We start from the raw sequence: 18,788 nt of genomic DNA, 5'->3' as shown, positions 1-18,788 counted from the left end.
CTTCAAAATCGTCCTACATCGCTGTTTTGCCGTTTTTTTTGTAAAGGGCATTTGATCTTCTTTGCATGTTTACTTTGTAAACACTGGGTCGGTACTTCTGCAGCCATTTAGGACGATTTTGAAGTTGGAGGAGAAAATGAGATGGGAATTTTTCGACATACCCTAACTGACATGAACCGGAAAAAACAGTTCATGCAGAGCTAGACAAGACGAGCGGGTTTTTTTTTTTCCTTTATTATTTCTCTTTCAAAAACAAACATACCGAAATACTTAACGTCAAACAGAACACAAACAAAAATGGGGGATACATAAAAAAATATATACATCATGGAGGGTAAAACATTAAATTTTACAAATAATTTTTTTTAATATGAGACGTTTTTGTACATTTCTCGTTTCTAGTGATTGAAATCAATGAGTCATAAAATATTTTAATTTTTTACAGAAAAACTTAAAAGAGGGGGTAATAGACATTATTTTTGCTTTATGTACATGAAACTTCCCAAGAAGAATTATGACCTTTAAAGTGTTATCAACTACAGTTCAGAAAAAGGATCATAGATTCATCTATTTTAATTATTTTATTAAATATATCAAAAACCAACCTAGATAAAGACGATAAAAAATAGCATAGTTCACGCCACAACTATAATGATAACGATAACGATACAGAGGAAGGATATCGTTGCGATCACTTTCAAAACGATTTTTGAGAATTTAAAGAGGCAGACGCATGTGCGCTTAGAATAAACAGACCATATAATTTGCTGGTGTGGACGCTAATATCATTATCTTTATAGTTATCGTTCTTGGTGTGAACCGGCTTTAGAGCCCTTTGAAGCTGCATTTAAACTGCATTTTGGAAGTTCAAATTCAGGGGCACCATAGAAGTCCATTATATGGAGAGAAATCCTGAAATGTTTTGCTCAAAAAAACAAAAAAACAATTTCTTTACGACTGAAGAAAGAAAGACATGAACATCTTTGGATGACAAGGGGGTGAGTACATTATCTGTACATTTGTGTTCTGGAAGTGAACTACTCCTTTAAAGGGACAGTTCACACAAAAAGCATCAAGGCTTTCTTCTCACAAATGAATCTTGAATCGCAAAAGGATTTTCAATACTCGAAGCTTTTCAATACGATGTACGTTGTGGCCATAAAAATAAATAGCACTTACCGAACTGCTGTTTTCAGTTCTGCAGTTCATATTTTATTTTATTCTAAGAAATAAGTCATTGTGAAAGTAATTGATTTTTGTCGGCGCACTGGCACTAAAATAATAACATAAAACATTCATAAATAAATTCTGTGATCTAACTTGGTACTTCTATTTATTTCATAGGCAAATTTAATTTGAATAAAACGGAGCTCTTTTGGGCACAAACTTCGGGGGCTAATAGTAACTTTTTTTGCTTCAACAAATCGCTTTATCGTTTAAAAATCGCATATGTGTTTACTCAGATTGCTTTTGTTAAATGGTATATTTTGTTTTAATGTTTTAAAACAATTTAGTATGAGAAATACACAAAAACAGAACGCATGGGGGGGGGCAAACACTTTTTCACAGCACTGCATTTCTTCATAACTTGGAGTCAGATAAATGTCTAATTGGAATGAACTTATATTGTAATAACTTGTTGACATAAGTTGCATACTTAAAGAGACAGAAGACAAAAATGTAAAAAGATACCAAGGCAATATTTTAAACATTACTGAATTTGCGCCAGCAATATTAACAATAAACAAGAGATTCCTGTAAGAACAGCTGACGGGGTGATGAAGGATGTGTTGTCGGCTAAATATTGAACATTTAATGGTGCACATTTTATAAGCACAAATCACTGGTCAAGAAAATAGCAAGAACTGCACAAATACTGTAGATAAAGCTGTGCAGGTAAACTTGCAGACAGCTTCTTACAGAAGTACAGAGTCAGTGTTGTTTCACTCAATATTGATGGCTTCAAACAATTCATAAGGAGTTGAAAAATGTCTCCTAGCTACTTGGAGTTTACTGTGAGACCAAATAAACTATACACTATAGGGTTCAAATCTGGACTCTGAGCAGGCCAAACATGAGCCTGATGGACTTCTTCATTTTCAAGCCACTTCTTGGTTATCTCTGCAGTTTGGTCAGGAGCATTTTCTTGTTGAAAAATAAATTCTGATCGTTCCTCTTCAGAAAACAACTTTTCAGTTGTTGGAAGCAAACCATTCTGCAGTATTCACTCCAAAGCATTAACTGAGTTTTCCCAGTGAAGCAGCGGCTGAAAGGCTCTCCATGCTTCGCTGTGGTAGAGATGCATTCATTATTGTATTTTTCACCAGATCATTTAAAAGCATCACCATGCAACTCGTTTTATCATGATTCACTCTACACAACTCTGAATCAAACTTTCCATATTCTGCCAAAAACTTCATTCTGACATTGTTTTTCTGAGATGCAATGATTTAAGGAGTGCATTTGCTTAATTCTTGCTAATTTCTTTACCAGTAATTCATATTTAATGCCATCAAAAGATCAGTTTAGCCATTTTGGGCTTTTATTTATATTGGTCAAGGGGTATATAGCTACAAACTAAAGTTTGTAATGGTGATTTATCACAGTTGGGTATCAAACATGGAAAAAATGAGAAATTCAAATAAGGAAAAATACTTAAAATATTATGCACCATTTATTTCTGTTGCCAAAGTTTTCCAACCTATTTTTATTGCATGGGAAGCACTGACTAAACAAAAGCATTTTATTTGCAGACATGTTTGTAATAGAAAGGACAGAGTGGGGTAAAGGAGAGACGTGACAAACCAGAGGTCTGGACTCAAATCTAGTGTCGTCTTCCGGGGTATATAGCTACAAACTAAAGTTTGTAATGGTGATTTATCACAGTTGGGTATCAAACATGGAAAAAATGAGAAATTCAAATAAGGAAAAATACTTAAAATATTATGCACCATTTATTTCTGTTGCCAAAGTTTTCCAACCTATTTTTATTGCATGGGAAGCACTGACTAAACAAAAGCATTTTATTTGCAGACATGTTTGTAATAGAAAGGACAGAGTGGGGTAAAGGAGAGACGTGACAAACCAGAGGTCTGGACTCAAATCTAGTGTCGTCTTCCCTTTTATTGTCCCTCCTCCTATGAATACAGAGTACATCGGCCATCACACTTGGAGGTCTCGCTAGTTCACATACATAAGAAGCTGGTTCCAACTTTTCTTTCGCAGCACACTGTCGTCCCACCCTGAATTACACATTTTTTTCAGAAAACGCAAGCAGTAGTGCCATCATAGTAATAGTTAAAAATAAAAACACCGCAAAGATCACAGAAGGAATAAAAATAAACAAATGGTACTGATGCAAATAGACCACGTGCTTAGTAGCTAGATTTCAAACGTCATCATAATCTAAGTGCAAGACATGTCAACAACCTCAGCTAGAGAAAACTCACTAAAGTCAATAAAACTTCATGTTAAGAGCATGACTTGCTGAAACTTACCATCTTAAGCTCAGGAAAATAAACTTATGGCAGATGATCGAGTTTTTAAAAAGGTTCTCTCTCACACACACACACACACACACACACACATAATTCACCCACGTTTAGTTCAGAAAGTGGTCCTAAGGTTTCTAAGAGATGAACTTACAAGGACCAGCCTGGATCTCCATTGAGCCCTGGGTGCTTCAACAAGACGAGGAAATAATCTCTCTGAGGAACAAAGACAACTATGCATACTAATATCACAGGTCCAGCAGAGGACGACAGAAAACACCAAAGCAAGATCAAGACGATGCATTTGCTTCTTGCTACCGGTCAAGAAAAAAAATCCAAATGACATGAGGGTAGCTTGACCTTAGAGCTTGCTTTCAAAACATTTAAAATAGTCAATATACATTATTCATGTATATATGTTAATAGTAAAATCATCACTACGAGTCTCGTATTCTCACTTGGTGGAGAAAAACAATAACAAAAATGAAACGTTCTGCTTTTGGTAGAGCCATTGAGAGCGTATTCGATTACACGCAGACACCGCAGTGTCCTGACTGAAGCACAAGCGGTCACAACACACCTCAATTCTATCTTGAAAATGCATACATTCAAGCAGCAATAAAAAAATATTTATGGCGAATGCATAATCTCTGGAAAAAAGGGAAAAAATACTGTATGAACATCCCTGCTATCATGTCTCTAAATACAAAACCTCTACCCATAATTTGCTTCAGTGTAACAAGAAGTCCTTTTTGTGTTTTTCCGCAGGTAAAAGTCAGTTCTCGGTGTATGTATGGATGACAGTCTCATGTATTTCTCTTTTCTGGTTTCTATGGTCGAACAATCCGTAAGCATGCAAGCGTCGAAGAGGAGGGGCAGGGGCCTGGAGGAAGGTTCGGTGGCAGAGCTGAGGTTTAAGCCAGGGCTGGAAAAGCCTCGGGATCATCCACATTGGGAACGGAAACGCCTCCACCCTGTCGAATTCAAAAGAAACAGACTTCAAGCCAACATTTGGGACAATCATTTATTAATCAAAGTACATATATATATATTGCCTTTTCCTGCACATAAGCCATTCAAACAACTAGAAAATGACAAATCTGGAAAATATAAAACATTGGATGCTTCTACACATGCATTCCACAAGCATTTAGCATCTTATGCCATGAGCGTGTCAGATAAAACTTTCAAAAGTCTGTGATTAAAGACCAAACTTCTTTCTTTTTTTTTGACTATGGAAGTCAATGGGGACCAGAAACTGTTTGGTTTCCCACATGCTTCAAAATATCTTAATATTCAACAGAACTAGGGATGCACGATATCAGACCGATATCGGAATCGGCCGATAATGGCTTTAGATGTAAATATCGGCATCGGCCCGATATGAAAAGATATGCCGATATGTCTTGCCGATAAGAGGAATGCGTTAACTCACATGTGCTCAGGGTGTGCTAGCGATTAGATCACGTCAGCAGTGTGATTCATTCTTGAAGCAAAGTTTTGCCTGAATGGTGATTAGATTCACTGTTTTGGATCGCTGCATTTAAACTGAGAATGCATGTACAGAATGACGCGTTCGGGTGTGACCGAGTCAACAGTAATAGCACGTGCAGCGGCAGCTTCCCCCAGGTCCTAATGCCCGCTCAGTTTAATTCCATAGGGGGGCGCTGTTGGCCTACTTCTAATTAAATTAAAGTAAAATACACAAATAACATTTGGACTGTTTCTGATTAAATAAAGCAGTAATTGATGTCATAAAACCATGAGTACATTTTGATTTAAAGGTCAGAAGCTATAGCTTACATGAATAAAAAAAAGTTTGAATAATTTTATATATACTGATTTATTCATTAATGTGTGTTTTTAAACAAATTATGAGCTCTAAAAGATTTTCAGAATTTGTACAACTCTTTTGCTTTAGACCATCTACAAATGTTAAATCTTAAAATAAAATGTTAAGGTTACTACTGCATCTTTCTGAAAAAGAAAAAAAATGCAGCGATTGATATCTAGTTTATTTATAGTTATTTTCAAAGTTTCAATGTACTGTCATTATAAAATAACTTTATTTAATTCTAACAAACAGCCTAAGTTCTGGTTAAAAACTAACCAAAATTAAAAATAATTTACTTTTAATTTCCACACAGGAGAGACTTGGTGTTGTTTCCAAACAAAAGGAAATATATCGGTATCGGCATCGGCCAAAAAGAGTTGAAAAATATCGGCAAAAAATCAAATAACATGCATCCCTAAACAGAACAGAAGAAATTCATACAGGCTTGGAATAACTTCAGGGTGAGTAAACGATGACAGAAGTTTCCTTTTTGGGTGAACTACCCCTTTAAGTCTGGGTCTCAAGAGCAGCAAATTATTTTGATTTGATTTTTGATTTACATTAAGGACAGAGAGAAGCTGGTGTATTAGGCTACTGTCACTTCATGATTGATGGTTTATAATTTAGCACCATGCCATCTATCATGGCTATATTCATGGCAAGAAACAAGAGGAAAAATAGAAAGAGTAAATAAATAACTAAACTACATAAATCAACAACTTAAAGTTTTTTTTTTTTTTAAATAGTTTATTGGCCTGTAAGAAAAGTTTTCAGGCTTAATTTATTATTTACAGGTCTAGCAAAGAATCTTTTGTGATCATCTAATATAAATCATTAAGTTTAGAAGCGCAAATAACTATGGAAGCACGTTTCCGCCACTGTATATAAAAAACAAAACTGCGACTTTTTCTCACAATTGTGAGTTTACATCTTGCAATTCTGACTTTTTTCCTCAGAATTAAGATAAACTTACAGTTGCAAGTCAAAGCCAGAATTGTGATATAAACTTTATCCCGCAATTCTGTCTGTATAATCTCAATCCTGAGAAAGGAAGTCAGAATTGTGAGATATAAGCTGCAATTTAGAGAAAAAAGTTAGAATTGTGAGGTTTTTTTTTTTTTTTGAATGAGTGGCAGAAACAGTCTTCCATAAATAACATATGAAAGTCAACATTAAAACATTACTTTCTATGACAATATAGCATTTTTGTACTGTTTTACATCCAACTAACAGATCCAATCCTGTAATACTCAATGGAAAGGACTGAACTTCACAACAATAAAGAGTTTAGTTCTTTGCTGGGGTATAAGCGAACAGTGTCCATTTAAAAAACTAAATGTATTCTGTAAGTAAAATAGTAGTGACATGGGTTTCAGGGGCAGACTACAGGTTTATTTGATGTAAGCGGTATCTGCCACAAATTTTCATACATACACAAACATCAGGAGAACATATCAGTATGTCATGTACCTTCTCAGATCTGCCTCCGCCTCGGCCTGGCCGTCCCCCACCGCCACCGCCGCCGCCTCCACCTCCACCTCCACCACGACCTCCTCGGCCTCCACGAGATCCTCCACGGCCGCGGCCTGGCCGACCCAAGTCTCCGAAGTTTATCTCCAGCTGGGAGGTAATATCATTGGCGGGCTTACGGAAGTGGTGATCTCCACCCTCATCAGCCTTTAAGAAGAAATATTACAGGATCAGCATCAGGAACTAAAACACATCATTCCCAATTCCACATAATGCTTGCTTTCTTGATGCGCTGTGAGGATTTCAGCTAGAAAACTAGGAGATGTCCTCGATGCGGATAACATGGACAAAATCACACAATCAAATCATAAGACTGGAATCTACAGAATTTTTCACAGTAAATCATAAGTGGGCTGTACAATGAATCAAATCGCAATACTGACTTGAAACTCAAAGGTCTTCATGGCAACCCATCAAAATAAAAGTTCAGTTTAACTGGAAGAAATTGTGACAGAAAAACAGTGTAAAGCAGAATGTACTTCTCAAAATAACACACTTTCTTCCATGTTTTAATTTTAAAGGTAAACTTTGTCTGACAAAAAATTATGAGAATTGCTCAATTTTAATTGGATTTCATTTTAAAAGATTAATTAAATTGTTAATGTTTTTTTCCCTTTATTTGATTACCATTGATAATAAAATTGTATTAAATCATAAATCCAGAATAACTAAAACAGACAACACCAAATGTCTGGGAGGAAAAAATATTGAAAAAAATAAAAATAAAAACTTCTTAGGGCCCTAAAATTGTTTAAAAAATACAATAAATTATTACAATGTTAACATTTGAATTAATCTGAGTAGATATGCTTTGATTATTAAATTTCAATGAGACATGCTTACTGATTACCAAAATGTGATTTAACCATTAAAACTTATTCCAGTAAAATTTGGGAGGAAAAAAAATGGAAATCCAGACCAATTTAAAACAGAATTTAGGAAAAAATAAAACTGATTTCGTAAGGCCCTACTATGACCACTAGGAGTTGAACGACTTCTGATTTTTTAAAGTCGACTTTTATGTGATGAAAGTCGAAGTCGACTAGTCGCTGATGACGTCATTAATGAACAAATAAGTCTGGAGCTGAGACTCAAACAGCTTGTGCACAGCTATGGCATATGACCCAGCGCTGCCCACATGGCTATTGCTCCTATAACAGCTCATTTTTATCAGTTCTTTTGTCTTTGAGTCATTATATTTCTGACAGATTTCTGCTCGTTCTAAATCAGATACAGATAAAGTATCTGATTCAATTCTCAGCCCCACACACACAGGACTTCAAACCAACCACACCCACTGCAAAAACTCCCATCTTCTCCTTCTGTCCCCTCACTGAGGCAGAAGTATCAAAACTTCTGCTCTCCAGCCATCCTACAACATGCCCTCTAGACCCAATCCCCTCACACCTCCTCCAAGCTCTACCTGGCAGCGTCTCTCTACTAGTAGTGAAGCTGTGGGATTTAGTTATTAAGAAATATATGCTTGAACTTTTCAGTTTCAAAGCTACTTTATTGAGAAATCACAGCAGTGTTGACAATACATTTCCGTGCTGAATGATTCTGTGTGCGCACGATCTGCGTGTGATGTACGAGCTACTGTCTGTAATGTGTGTGTGTTACACTTCAGCAGCGCATTAGATTAGAACGGCGATTAACTTACCTGTTCAATAAGCTGTTTAAAACGTGCATTCTCCCGTTCAATTTCGAGCATCCAGTAATTAGTCGACGTCAAGCTTAAAGCGTCATGGCAGAGCATTGAAGTCGACTAGTCGGTGCAACCCCTAATGACCACAGAGCTGATCCCTCCACCCAACCTGTAGTATTAATATAGCTTTACTGAGACCACAAAACAATTTGTATATTTTTGATAAATGGATAGTATAACAGGGAAAAAGTCAATAAGTCAAAAGCGCAGACATGCTGCCATCATTGTTGGGGATCTACATTAAGGAGCCAAATCATTGGAACAACAGAGTGAATGTAAACTTCAGTGGAGGCAGGCGTATGTGAGACAGAAAAGCAGGATTTAAAAAAAATGTTTAAATAAATGAACAGTCAACATGTCACTGTGTGGCCATCGATTCTTGAATTCTGGCACGGCTCTTGGTCAACTGAATTTTAGTTCAGGTTAACTACAGACCAATGATTTGACCAAAAGGGTGACAGGAGAATAAAACCAAATCCAGACACAAACCAGGACTGATACCTTTTGGAATGAGTCAGGATCAACATCTCCAGCTTCAATCACAGATCCAGGATGCCGCTGAAAATGCACAAAAAGGAAATAAGCGACATTAGCCTCGAAACCATTAAAAGAAAAATTTATGAGGCTGGAAAATGGACTAATTTAACTTACTGTGCCAACTTCCTCACTCTTTGACTTGTGCAGTACGTAGCCCTTCTTCCACTGACTGTCGTTACCTTCGTTAGGCTTGCGGATATTGAACTCAACTTTGGAGCGTTCTTTGTCTTGCATGGCCTTCCACTCATCCAGTGTCATCTCCTTAGGACCTTCATCCTTCACCTCCTCTACTTCATTCTCCCTACACACACACAACCATCCAATGGCATGCTCTTAGCACATCTAGTCAGAGATACTGGCATTTTCTGTTATTCTGAACAGAATTCTACTTGACTCACTTGTTTTCGGAGTCGGCAGGAGCATGATCTTCACCTTCAGGAACAGGCTCCGGTGCTGCAGACTGATCAAGCTCACTGTCAAATCAGACAACATTATTAGATCAGGGGAACCCTTGAAATAAACACACTATCCCATTGAAGCAATGTTTCGTAAATCTTAAATGTCAAGAAATAATAGTTCTCCCTGACTAGGGGAAAATCTGATGATTTAGAACCAGCCCACCATGTCATTCAATATCAGGTTTTATTTATGTCCAGAACACAAGCGGGTTGGGACAAGTTACTGTCAAAGTTCAATACTTGGGTTAACCCCCTAATATAAATACTATTATTAACAACAACGACGCTTACCTTTACAAACATCACTAATTAGTTAACAAGAGTCTAATGTTTCAAGACAATCTACATTATTTCTGTATGACACATTCAGGGTTTCTTTATGAAGGCAAGTTTAAGACATTTAAAGGCTTTTTTAAAGACAAATTAAAGAAAGTTTAAGGAATGAATTGAAGGGAACACAACATGTCAATAGGTTCTCTAAATGTAAATGTCTAGGAGCACTATGAGTTGCAAAGTTTGAAAACACAGTTTCATTTTACCAAAAATTAATTCAAATATCTTTGCACCCAACCACTAGACTTCAAAAAAGACACACTGCAAAAAGTTATTTGCTAATATTATTGTCTTGTGTTCCAGTGCAAAAATCTAAAGATTCTTAAATCAAGATGCATTTACTTGAGAAGCAAAATAACAATGTTTTCTGTGAAACAGATCAAAATGAATTGAGTTTGAAAGAAAGAACCAATATCTGCCACTGGGGCTTAGAAAAATCAACTTAATTCAAAAGGAAAACAAGTTTATGGCCCCTTTACAGATATTTGTTCACGTTTTAAAAATAAGCTCACTTAACGTTGTTACATTTCTCAGAAAACATTTTTGCATCTCAAACAAATGCATCTTGATTTAAGGATGTTTAGATATTTGTACTGGAAAACAAGACAAAATGCATGCAACATTTAATGCCATGTCTTTATGAATTTAAGACATCTTGCTCTGATTTAAGGCCTTTGTTTGTGGATGGGCGAATTGAAACTTTTTAGGACTTGCAGAAATTTGTCAACCTCCCAAATAATCTGATGCAACACCACAAGCCTTAGATATTTCACATCTCCAATCCTACCTGGCTTCTTCCTTCACATTGCCCCAGTTATGCAAGCCACTCCCACCACGCTTCTCCTCTCCTTTCTGTCGACTAAAGCGTGAAGGACATTCCAGTGAGACTAGTGCAACAACACACCCTTGAACCATTTGTTAGTGCAGGCTTCATCACACTTACGATTTGTCATTGCCGCTGTGTCTGTCAAAGTCACGTTTGCCCCGGGAATCGAAGCCATCTCCACGTCCCATGCCTCGCCCACGGCCACCTCTGGCCCCGCGGCCTCCTCCACGGCCTCTAGAGGGCTTATCCCCTAATGGCCTGAGGACAACATGCACAAAGACAATTAGCCAATCTGGAGCTACAAAATCAATAAACGTTGCTCAGATATTGATTAAGTGGGAACTCAGTTGACTTATTACCATGGTGGTTCTACAAATGATTAAGAATCACAATCAAACAGAAACATTGGCCTGAGTTTGGGGAAACAGACCGATGTTATTTTGGTGACGCTAGTAGTTTTGAAGTTTTAATGTCTTCTCCCAACTGCACTTGCATTATCTATTGGCCCATAAAAGCACAGCATGCTGTCTAGGGCTGAGTATGACAGATTTCACAAATCAATTTGATTGACAATCTCGTCAAAATATCGATTCATTTGGATATGTATCAGTAAAAGTAAAAATCTCTCTACTAATGCTATGTACTATACACAGAACCCTGTCCGTTGTGCATTGCTATAATATTAAAAGTTAAATTGCTATTATTTTTAGGTATTACAATTAACAAATTTTACACAAACATTTAAATTGCACATAAGGCAGTTTTTATATTCACTTTTTAATCATGTATTATTGTAACAATGTTTCTACCCCAATTCTTTGTTGAAATATAAACATTTAAATGGTGTCTGTCTTGTTTTAACAACAGTTTCTTTCAAGCATAAAATAAATGAGACATCATTTATGAATACAATAAATATAGTGCATATATTTAGCAAACTGCTCCTCTCTAGATTTATTTTTTCTAGCTGACTAACACGCTATAGATATTGAATCTCATGTGACATTTACCGCAGGATAGCAATATTGTATACAAGCTGTTTTTTTTTTTTATTGTTGAGACTCAATTTGAAAGCGGCAACCTTGTTTCTTATCAAAGCGACAAAGCACAAAACTTTGGATAGAAAACACACTGCAAATAATGTTTAGTAAAGTTTTGTTAGCGCATCAACAGCATACACTAAAAGACAGATTCTTGGAATTTAGGAATTGATATCGGTTCACGGAAATTAAGATTCATTTAAGTGATTTTGTCAGCCTTAATGCTGTCATTTTTGTCATAAGCCAAACACTCACTTGTCCACAGGGAACTCGCCCCCCTCTGGCTTCTCATCAGCTGGTTTATCAAAGCGCCGTTCACGAGGAGGTCGTCTGTCAGGCCGCCTGTCGCCGGGCCGGGCCTCTCCTTGACCTCCCTGGTGTTGGGAACTGGCCTGACCCTGCTGCTCCGGCCTCCGGCCAACCCTCCTCATACCTAAAGCAGATGTTCAGACACTCATTAAAACAGGAGTCCAACACCGAGAACCTGTGAATTCAAATCTAGTTTTTTTTTTCATACATACATACAAGAAATGAGTTGATTTAATCACATTTCATTCAGAGCAAAATTAGAGCATTAATATCTGACTGCTGCATGGGTCACTCCAAGGGCAATTCCACCAATCCGACACATTTAGCAAATAAATACTCTTATCCGAATCAGTGCACTTTGTTGAAATATAGCTGCAAGCAGCAATGGCGGGCCCAAGCCCCAGGTGCCACTGCCACCCCGGTGGCATCAGGAAAACAGCGCACAGCAGGCTCATACATTTAACCCTCTGGCAGTCTGGTTGTTGAGTCACAGCAATGAAAGAGTTACTCTAGAATATCAAGAGTGTGAAACAGATACACACAGAAAGGAAATAATATATTAAAACAATAAGCCCCAAGAAGCCATGGTTTACAGTGAATTTATAAGAGCTAAGGGGTGTTAGGCTCGACACGGAGCGGAGTGCCTAAAACCCCCTTAGATGTTATAAATTCACTGTAAACCATGGTTTCATTACATTTACATTACATTTAGTCAATTAACAAAAAGTCACTCCAAGGGCAATTCCACCAATCCGACACATTTAACAAATAAATACTCTTATCCGAATCAGTGCACTTATTACAGGTCAGAAAACATACGCAATAAAATACACATATAACAGTCTCACAAAAGCCCCCTACAAGAACTCAACACTTCCAATTTAAGCATATATAACCATGGACCACAAAACCAGTCTTAAGTCGCATGGGTATATTTGTAGTAGAGATGCACCGATTGCAATTTTTTTGGCCGATTCCGATTTCTTGTTAGTGTGATCTGCCGATACCGATTTTTGCCGATTCCGATTTTCTTTCCAAGAACTATAATTGACAGCATATACAAACAAAAATCGACTTTTCTTCAACGCAAAGTTTTATTTTCATAAAAAAATGCAAGTAAAAAGTCAGTAATAAAATAAGAACAAATAAAAAAAATTTGCAAACTACAGCACAAATAAATGCAATAGAATAAAGAGAGCTTTGAAACTAAGTTTTTCAGGTTAAGTAAGTTTTTATTCAGTTAAGAAATACTACAGAAATTAAAGTAATCAAATGTAATATTGGACTGCGGTCCCTTTAAGAGTTTATCCACGGACCCAATATACTGTTACACAACATGCGTTCTCTTTCTCAACTATTTAACGTTCCAAAACGGACTGTGTTTAACTGGATACTCGCCAAGACGGGCATTTTGACAATTTTTTATGTATTTGAACGTTTTAGCGCAGTTAGCCACTCATTTTGGTATTTGTATTAGTGGAGCGTGGATTGTGCGCTCCACTAATATAGATCAGTGGTGGTGCGCGCGTGTTTGGTAGAAGCGCGAAACCTGCGGGAATGACTAAAATTGAATGCGAAAGCTGACGTTATTGCCTGTGCCGCTGGTAACAAAACGGATCGGATCGAAATCGGAAAGAAGTGAGACTGACCTACCGATCACCGATCCGGACCGATCATGAGGAAAATCGGCCGATTCCGATCCCTGGCTGATCGATCGGTGCATCTCTAATTTGTAGCAATAGCCAACAATACATTGTGTATGGGTCAATATTATAGATTTTTCTTTTATGCCAAAAATCTTTAGGATATTAATTAGGGATCATGTTCCGTGAAAATATTTTGTAAATTTCCTACCGTAAATATCAAAAACTGAATTTTTGATTAGTAATATGCATGGCTAAGAACTTCATTTGGACAACTTTAAAGGCGATTTTCTCAATATTTAGATTTTTTTGCACCCTCAGATTCCAGACTTTCAAATAGTTGTATCTCAGCCAAATATTGTCCTATCCTAACAAACCATACATCAATGGAAAGATCAGGCTTTCGGATTATGTATAAATCTCAATTTTACCCTTATGACTGGTTTTGTGGTCCAGGGTCACATTTAGTACTTGAGTTGCTGGCTAGCACTATATACGTGGTCTATATGTAAAATAAAAACAGCATGCACATTTGTATGTGTTTGGAACAACACGATGTCGAGCGAAAGACAGCATTTGAGTGAACTATTCGTTTTAGTGATTTGCCCAAGGTCACACTTTAGTGATGTCTGAAGATGCATTTTCAGTTACTGGCTCAGATTTTAAAGCACCAGGTTACATTTATTTTGTCATTTAAACAAGTAAGATCACAAACCATGATGGCATCAAATATGACAACATAAAAAGATAATTCAACCTGGTCAACTACATTTAAAATAACTAGATTGTGCAAGTCAGCGTTACTCCATTTATCCGTCACGCCTTACAAAATAAAAGCGAAAGTGCTCTCCTACATATTTGCATAACATCAAAACACGCCAACGTTTCCTCCATGTGCAGACTAGCACAGTAAAATGCTAATCACACAATATTCACATACAGCTAGCAGATTAGCATGTGGCTAAAGCAAATACGCAGTTATAAATAAAGTGAAGTTGATCAAATCGTGATCGGATAGTAATGTTGACATGTCAGAGGAAGAAAACGGTTGAATAAAACGTCTCTGGGCGCATTTCGCTCACAAAACACGGTGTTAGCTAACATTACACGTTGACAACAACAAGAGTAACGTTAACGTTAGCATGCTGTTGTTGTTCATGTTGACTTCTCTGCTGTGTTTATATGCGCACAAGCACGCAGTCAGCCCTGTCTCATAACCTACTGTGCTGCCTACCTAGACAGCATTTTAGGCACCATATGCGCGTTTCAGAGCTTCGCGTCAGCAGTTTTTAGGCGCGTTTAGTATTTATGGGTTGGAGCGTGTCTATACGAATACGCTGTTTATTTTTTGAGACACAGCGGATATTTAGGACTGCAATTTCTACATACCCTCTTTCTTAAGCGGCAAAGGAGCCTGGGTGTCTTCTTTCTTGTCCTGCGCTGAATTTTTCCTGTCTTTCTGGGACTCTTTCTTCGGCTGTTTGGCGGCTTGAGCTGCCGTCTTCGAGCCGCCTGACGCGGCCGCATCTTTCTTCTTGTTCTCGGCCGCCTTTAATATCTCGAAGGGGTCGGATTCATCGTCCAATAGCTGGTCGAACCGATTGGTAACGACGCAGCCGAAGCCTTCTTGCAGATGCCCCGGCATGATGGCGCCCCAACAACGGGATTCTCCTCCGATTCTTCGAGGCTTCGAGCGAACGGCTCACGGTGGACAACCACAAGATGGCCAAGGAAGACACCTTCTTCTCTTCCGGCGCTCTCAATATCCGGGACATTACAGCTTTCGCGCCATATAGGGGGTGTAGTTTTACAACTGCACTATTCTGTATTGGTAAAAGACTGTAAAATGGCTGTTAATTGAGTTCCCTTACTATGAATCTAATGGGACATCCTGAAAAATTACTGTAAAATTCACAGTTTTTGGAAGTTAAAAATAACAAGTCATCTTATAATTTACAGTGAAAAAAAACATTAATTAAACATTAAACACTCCCACAATTCCCTTTGTTGCACTTCACCTTTGATGGTTAATTGAATTAACTGCTTCTTTTTATTTATTTATCTTCTTTACTATTTTTATGTTACATCTTTTGTTGTTATATGAATGTTTATTACATTATTTTATCATGTCGTTACCATGATGGTGTTTATTATTTGTGTGAATGACAAAGTGCACCTTCTATATATATTCATATTTACTTCAGCTTGTGGAAGAGCTACTTGTGATGCATGAGCTTTGATTCATTGTGACGTTTTTTCATTATCACCTGTGTTTTTGGTGGTTGTTAGTATATTATAAAAGTAGACTACAAAACAGATAATATAGCTGCAAGCAGCGATGGCGGGCCCAAGCCCCAGGTGCCGCTGTCACCCCGGTGGCATCAGGAAAACAGCACACAGCAGGCTCATACATTTAACCCTCTGGCAGTCTGGTTGTTGAGTCACAGCAATGAAAGAGTTACTCTAGAATATCAAGAGTGTGAAGCAGATACACACAGAAAGGAAAGGATATATTAAAACAATAAGCCCCAAGAAGCAATGGTTTACAGTGAATTTATAAGAGATAAGGGGCGTTAGGCATGACACGGAGTGGCCGACACGACAAAACCCCCTTAGATGTTATAAATTCACTGTAAACCACGGTTTCATTACATTTACATTATGAGGACAATGGAAGCAATCAAAATCAACAAAAGAGCAATGATATGCAAGTGCTGTGACAAGTCTCAGTTAACACAGTACACGTAGCAAAGTTTTTTTAAAATTATATAATAAATAAAAAGAAACAGATAGAATAGAAAAAGAATAGAGCACGCTAGTGTTAGAGTCCTTTTTTTGCTTTTTGTTAATTGTATAATAAATAAAAAGAATACAAAAAGAATAAAAAGAATTAAGTTCTTTTTAAAGAAAAACAAGCGGTTAGTAAAATAGAGTGCAAGTGTAAAAGGGCCAAGTTTTTTTTTTTTAAGAATAGAATTAGAATAGAGAGTGCTACAGTTACAGGGTCAAATAAAGATGGAAGAGATGTGTTTTTAGCCGATTCTTGAAGATGGCTAAGGACTCAGCTGCTGGGATTGAGTTGGGCAGGTCATTCCACCAGGAGGGAACATTTAATGTAAAAGTCCATGAAAGTGATTTTGTGCCTCTTTGGGATGAACAAGAAAGCGACGTTCACTTGCAGAACGCAAGCTTCTAGAGGCACATAAGTCTGAAGTAATGAATGTAGGTAAAGGGGTGCAGAGCCAGTGGTGGTTTTGTAGGCAAACATTAATGCCTTGAATTTTATGCGAGCAGCTACTGGTAGCCAGTGCAAATTGATAAACAGATGTGTGACGTGCATTCTTTTAGGCACATTTAAAATTAATCTTGCCGCGGCGTTCTGGATTAATTGTAAAGGTTTGATAGAACTGGCTGGAAGACCTGCCAAGAGAGCATTGCCATAGCATTGCCTGGACAGAACAAGAGCTTGAACAAGAAGTTATGAAGCACGCTCCAAAAGAAAGGGCCTGATCTTCTTGATGTTGAATAAAGCAAATCTGCAGGACTGAGTAATTTTAATAATGTGATCTGAGTAAGTCAGCTGATCATCAATCATAACTCCAAGGTTTCTGGCTATTTTTGAAGGATTTATGGTTGATGTGGATGTTGAAATTGGTTTGGATGGTTTCACGGGGCTTATTGCTTTTATAAAACAGTTATTCCATACACGTAGCAAGGTTTCACAAAATAAAACAAAGCAAATAAAATGTTATGATATTAATAAAAACATTCTTCCACCAAACAATGTAGTTCCTCAGAAACGGTCATGGTTGCAACAAAGTGGTTGGCGAGCAACACACAGAAACAAAGAGGTGTAGGTTTGTAGAGTAATTTACAACAGCTTCGAACGCAGCTCAACCAATCAGAATCAAGGACCGGAACTATCCGTTTTATAAAAAAACTTTTAATGATCTAGAAGAATTTTAGATTATTTTAATTATCTATAAGCATTTATAAAATAATTATATTAAACTATATTGACAGGACAGTACATATTAACTTATTCTATGCATTTATTTGTCATTCTAATGGATGGAAACAGACAGGATAAAGATCAGGCTTGAAAGATTTCTTATTCTAGTGGACAACCTTCATCTGTCAGCTGACATAGTCAGATAGTTTTTAATTTTCTGTTAGGACCCTGAGCATCAGAAATACATTAAAATAAGCATGTTTCCTCAGAATTACTTGTTCTACATATGTAAAAAGTTTTGAGGAATTTTTGACAATGCACTTTAAACATAGGCTATAACACAACTGCTGTTTATTTTTTAGCCGTTACTTAAATAAATCAACATGGCAACACCATTTGAGATATCCAAACACTGTTCCTTAGTGTTTTGGCATCATGTAGACAAAGTTTGGTGTTAATCGTTTCACAGCAATTGGAGGAGTATAAAGAAAAAGAATTTTCAAGTTTGACACGTTGCCATGGCAACATAATTTAAGATATCAAGAATCCCTTCGCAGTTTTACATCTGCTGTGTTTTGACATTATTTTTGATTTAACTTGAAGCAAATCGGGGATTTTTAAGCATTTTGAAAATGACACACATCCTGCTGCCAGTTGGTAGCGCTATAACTTTGACTCTTAATAGTCACATCTATGTAATCGGCCTCCTTCAACGCACAAACTGATAAAGTTTGGCCAAAAACAGTAACACACTTCCTGTTTCCCTTTTTTTGCAATATACCTCACCTCGAGATATCAAAAATCCCTTCACAATTTAGCATCCTCAGTGTCGTGAGATCATGTTGACTGAGTTTGGTGTCAATCAGATGAAAACCCTAGGACGAGTATATAAAATTCCAGAGCATCCATTTTTCAAACAATCTACAGTAGCTGACTTCCTTTTGGGTGGAGATGTATAATGATGATATTATAGTCATTTATTCAAAATATTTGTAAATTATAGTAAACATAAATAAAATAAATAGTGTACATAAATAAAATTACTTTTGTCATGGGCGTAGAATATGCAGGGGACCTGGAGTTTTATTTGTATCCAAAATGAGGAGATGTGAACATTAGAGAGCGCTAAC

General features: G+C 37.1%; 1 protein-coding gene and 1 long non-coding RNA gene across 3 annotated transcripts; one reads left to right on the top strand and one right to left on the bottom strand.

Annotated features, from left to right (window-relative positions):
• The first annotated feature begins 2,549 nt into the window (after positions 1-2,549).
• On the top strand, positions 2,550-3,825 carry LOC107660394 (uncharacterized). The gene is made up of 2 exons (XR_001631001.1): positions 2,550-2,810; positions 3,091-3,825. It is a non-coding gene; the product is annotated as an uncharacterized LOC107660394 (long non-coding RNA).
• Positions 3,106-15,483, bottom strand: LOC107660393 (plasminogen activator inhibitor 1 RNA-binding protein-like). Of its 2 annotated transcripts, XM_016449674.1 has the most exons (9): positions 15,096-15,483; positions 12,010-12,187; positions 10,832-10,972; positions 10,676-10,747; positions 9,496-9,570; positions 9,212-9,398; positions 9,062-9,118; positions 6,796-7,002; positions 3,106-4,465 (listed from the first exon to the last, which is right to left on the bottom strand). In XM_016449674.1, the coding sequence occupies exons 1-9, from the start codon at positions 15,349-15,351 to the stop codon at positions 4,406-4,408; spliced, it is 1,233 nt and encodes a 410-aa protein (XP_016305160.1). In that variant the 5' UTR covers positions 15,352-15,483; the 3' UTR covers positions 3,106-4,405. The 2 variants fall into 2 exon arrangements, with proteins under 2 accessions (XP_016305160.1, XP_016305161.1); XM_016449675.1 differs by lacking the exon at positions 10,676-10,747.
• Between the last annotated feature and the right edge of the window lie 3,305 nt (positions 15,484-18,788).

This window comes from Sinocyclocheilus anshuiensis, unplaced genomic scaffold (genome assembly GCF_001515605.1).
Source record: "Sinocyclocheilus anshuiensis isolate Anshui unplaced genomic scaffold, SAMN03320099.WGS_v1.1 scaffold1635, whole genome shotgun sequence".
Classification (NCBI taxonomy): Eukaryota; Metazoa; Chordata; class Actinopteri; order Cypriniformes; family Cyprinidae; genus Sinocyclocheilus; species Sinocyclocheilus anshuiensis.
This window is presented reverse-complemented; position numbering and strand designations above follow the sequence as displayed.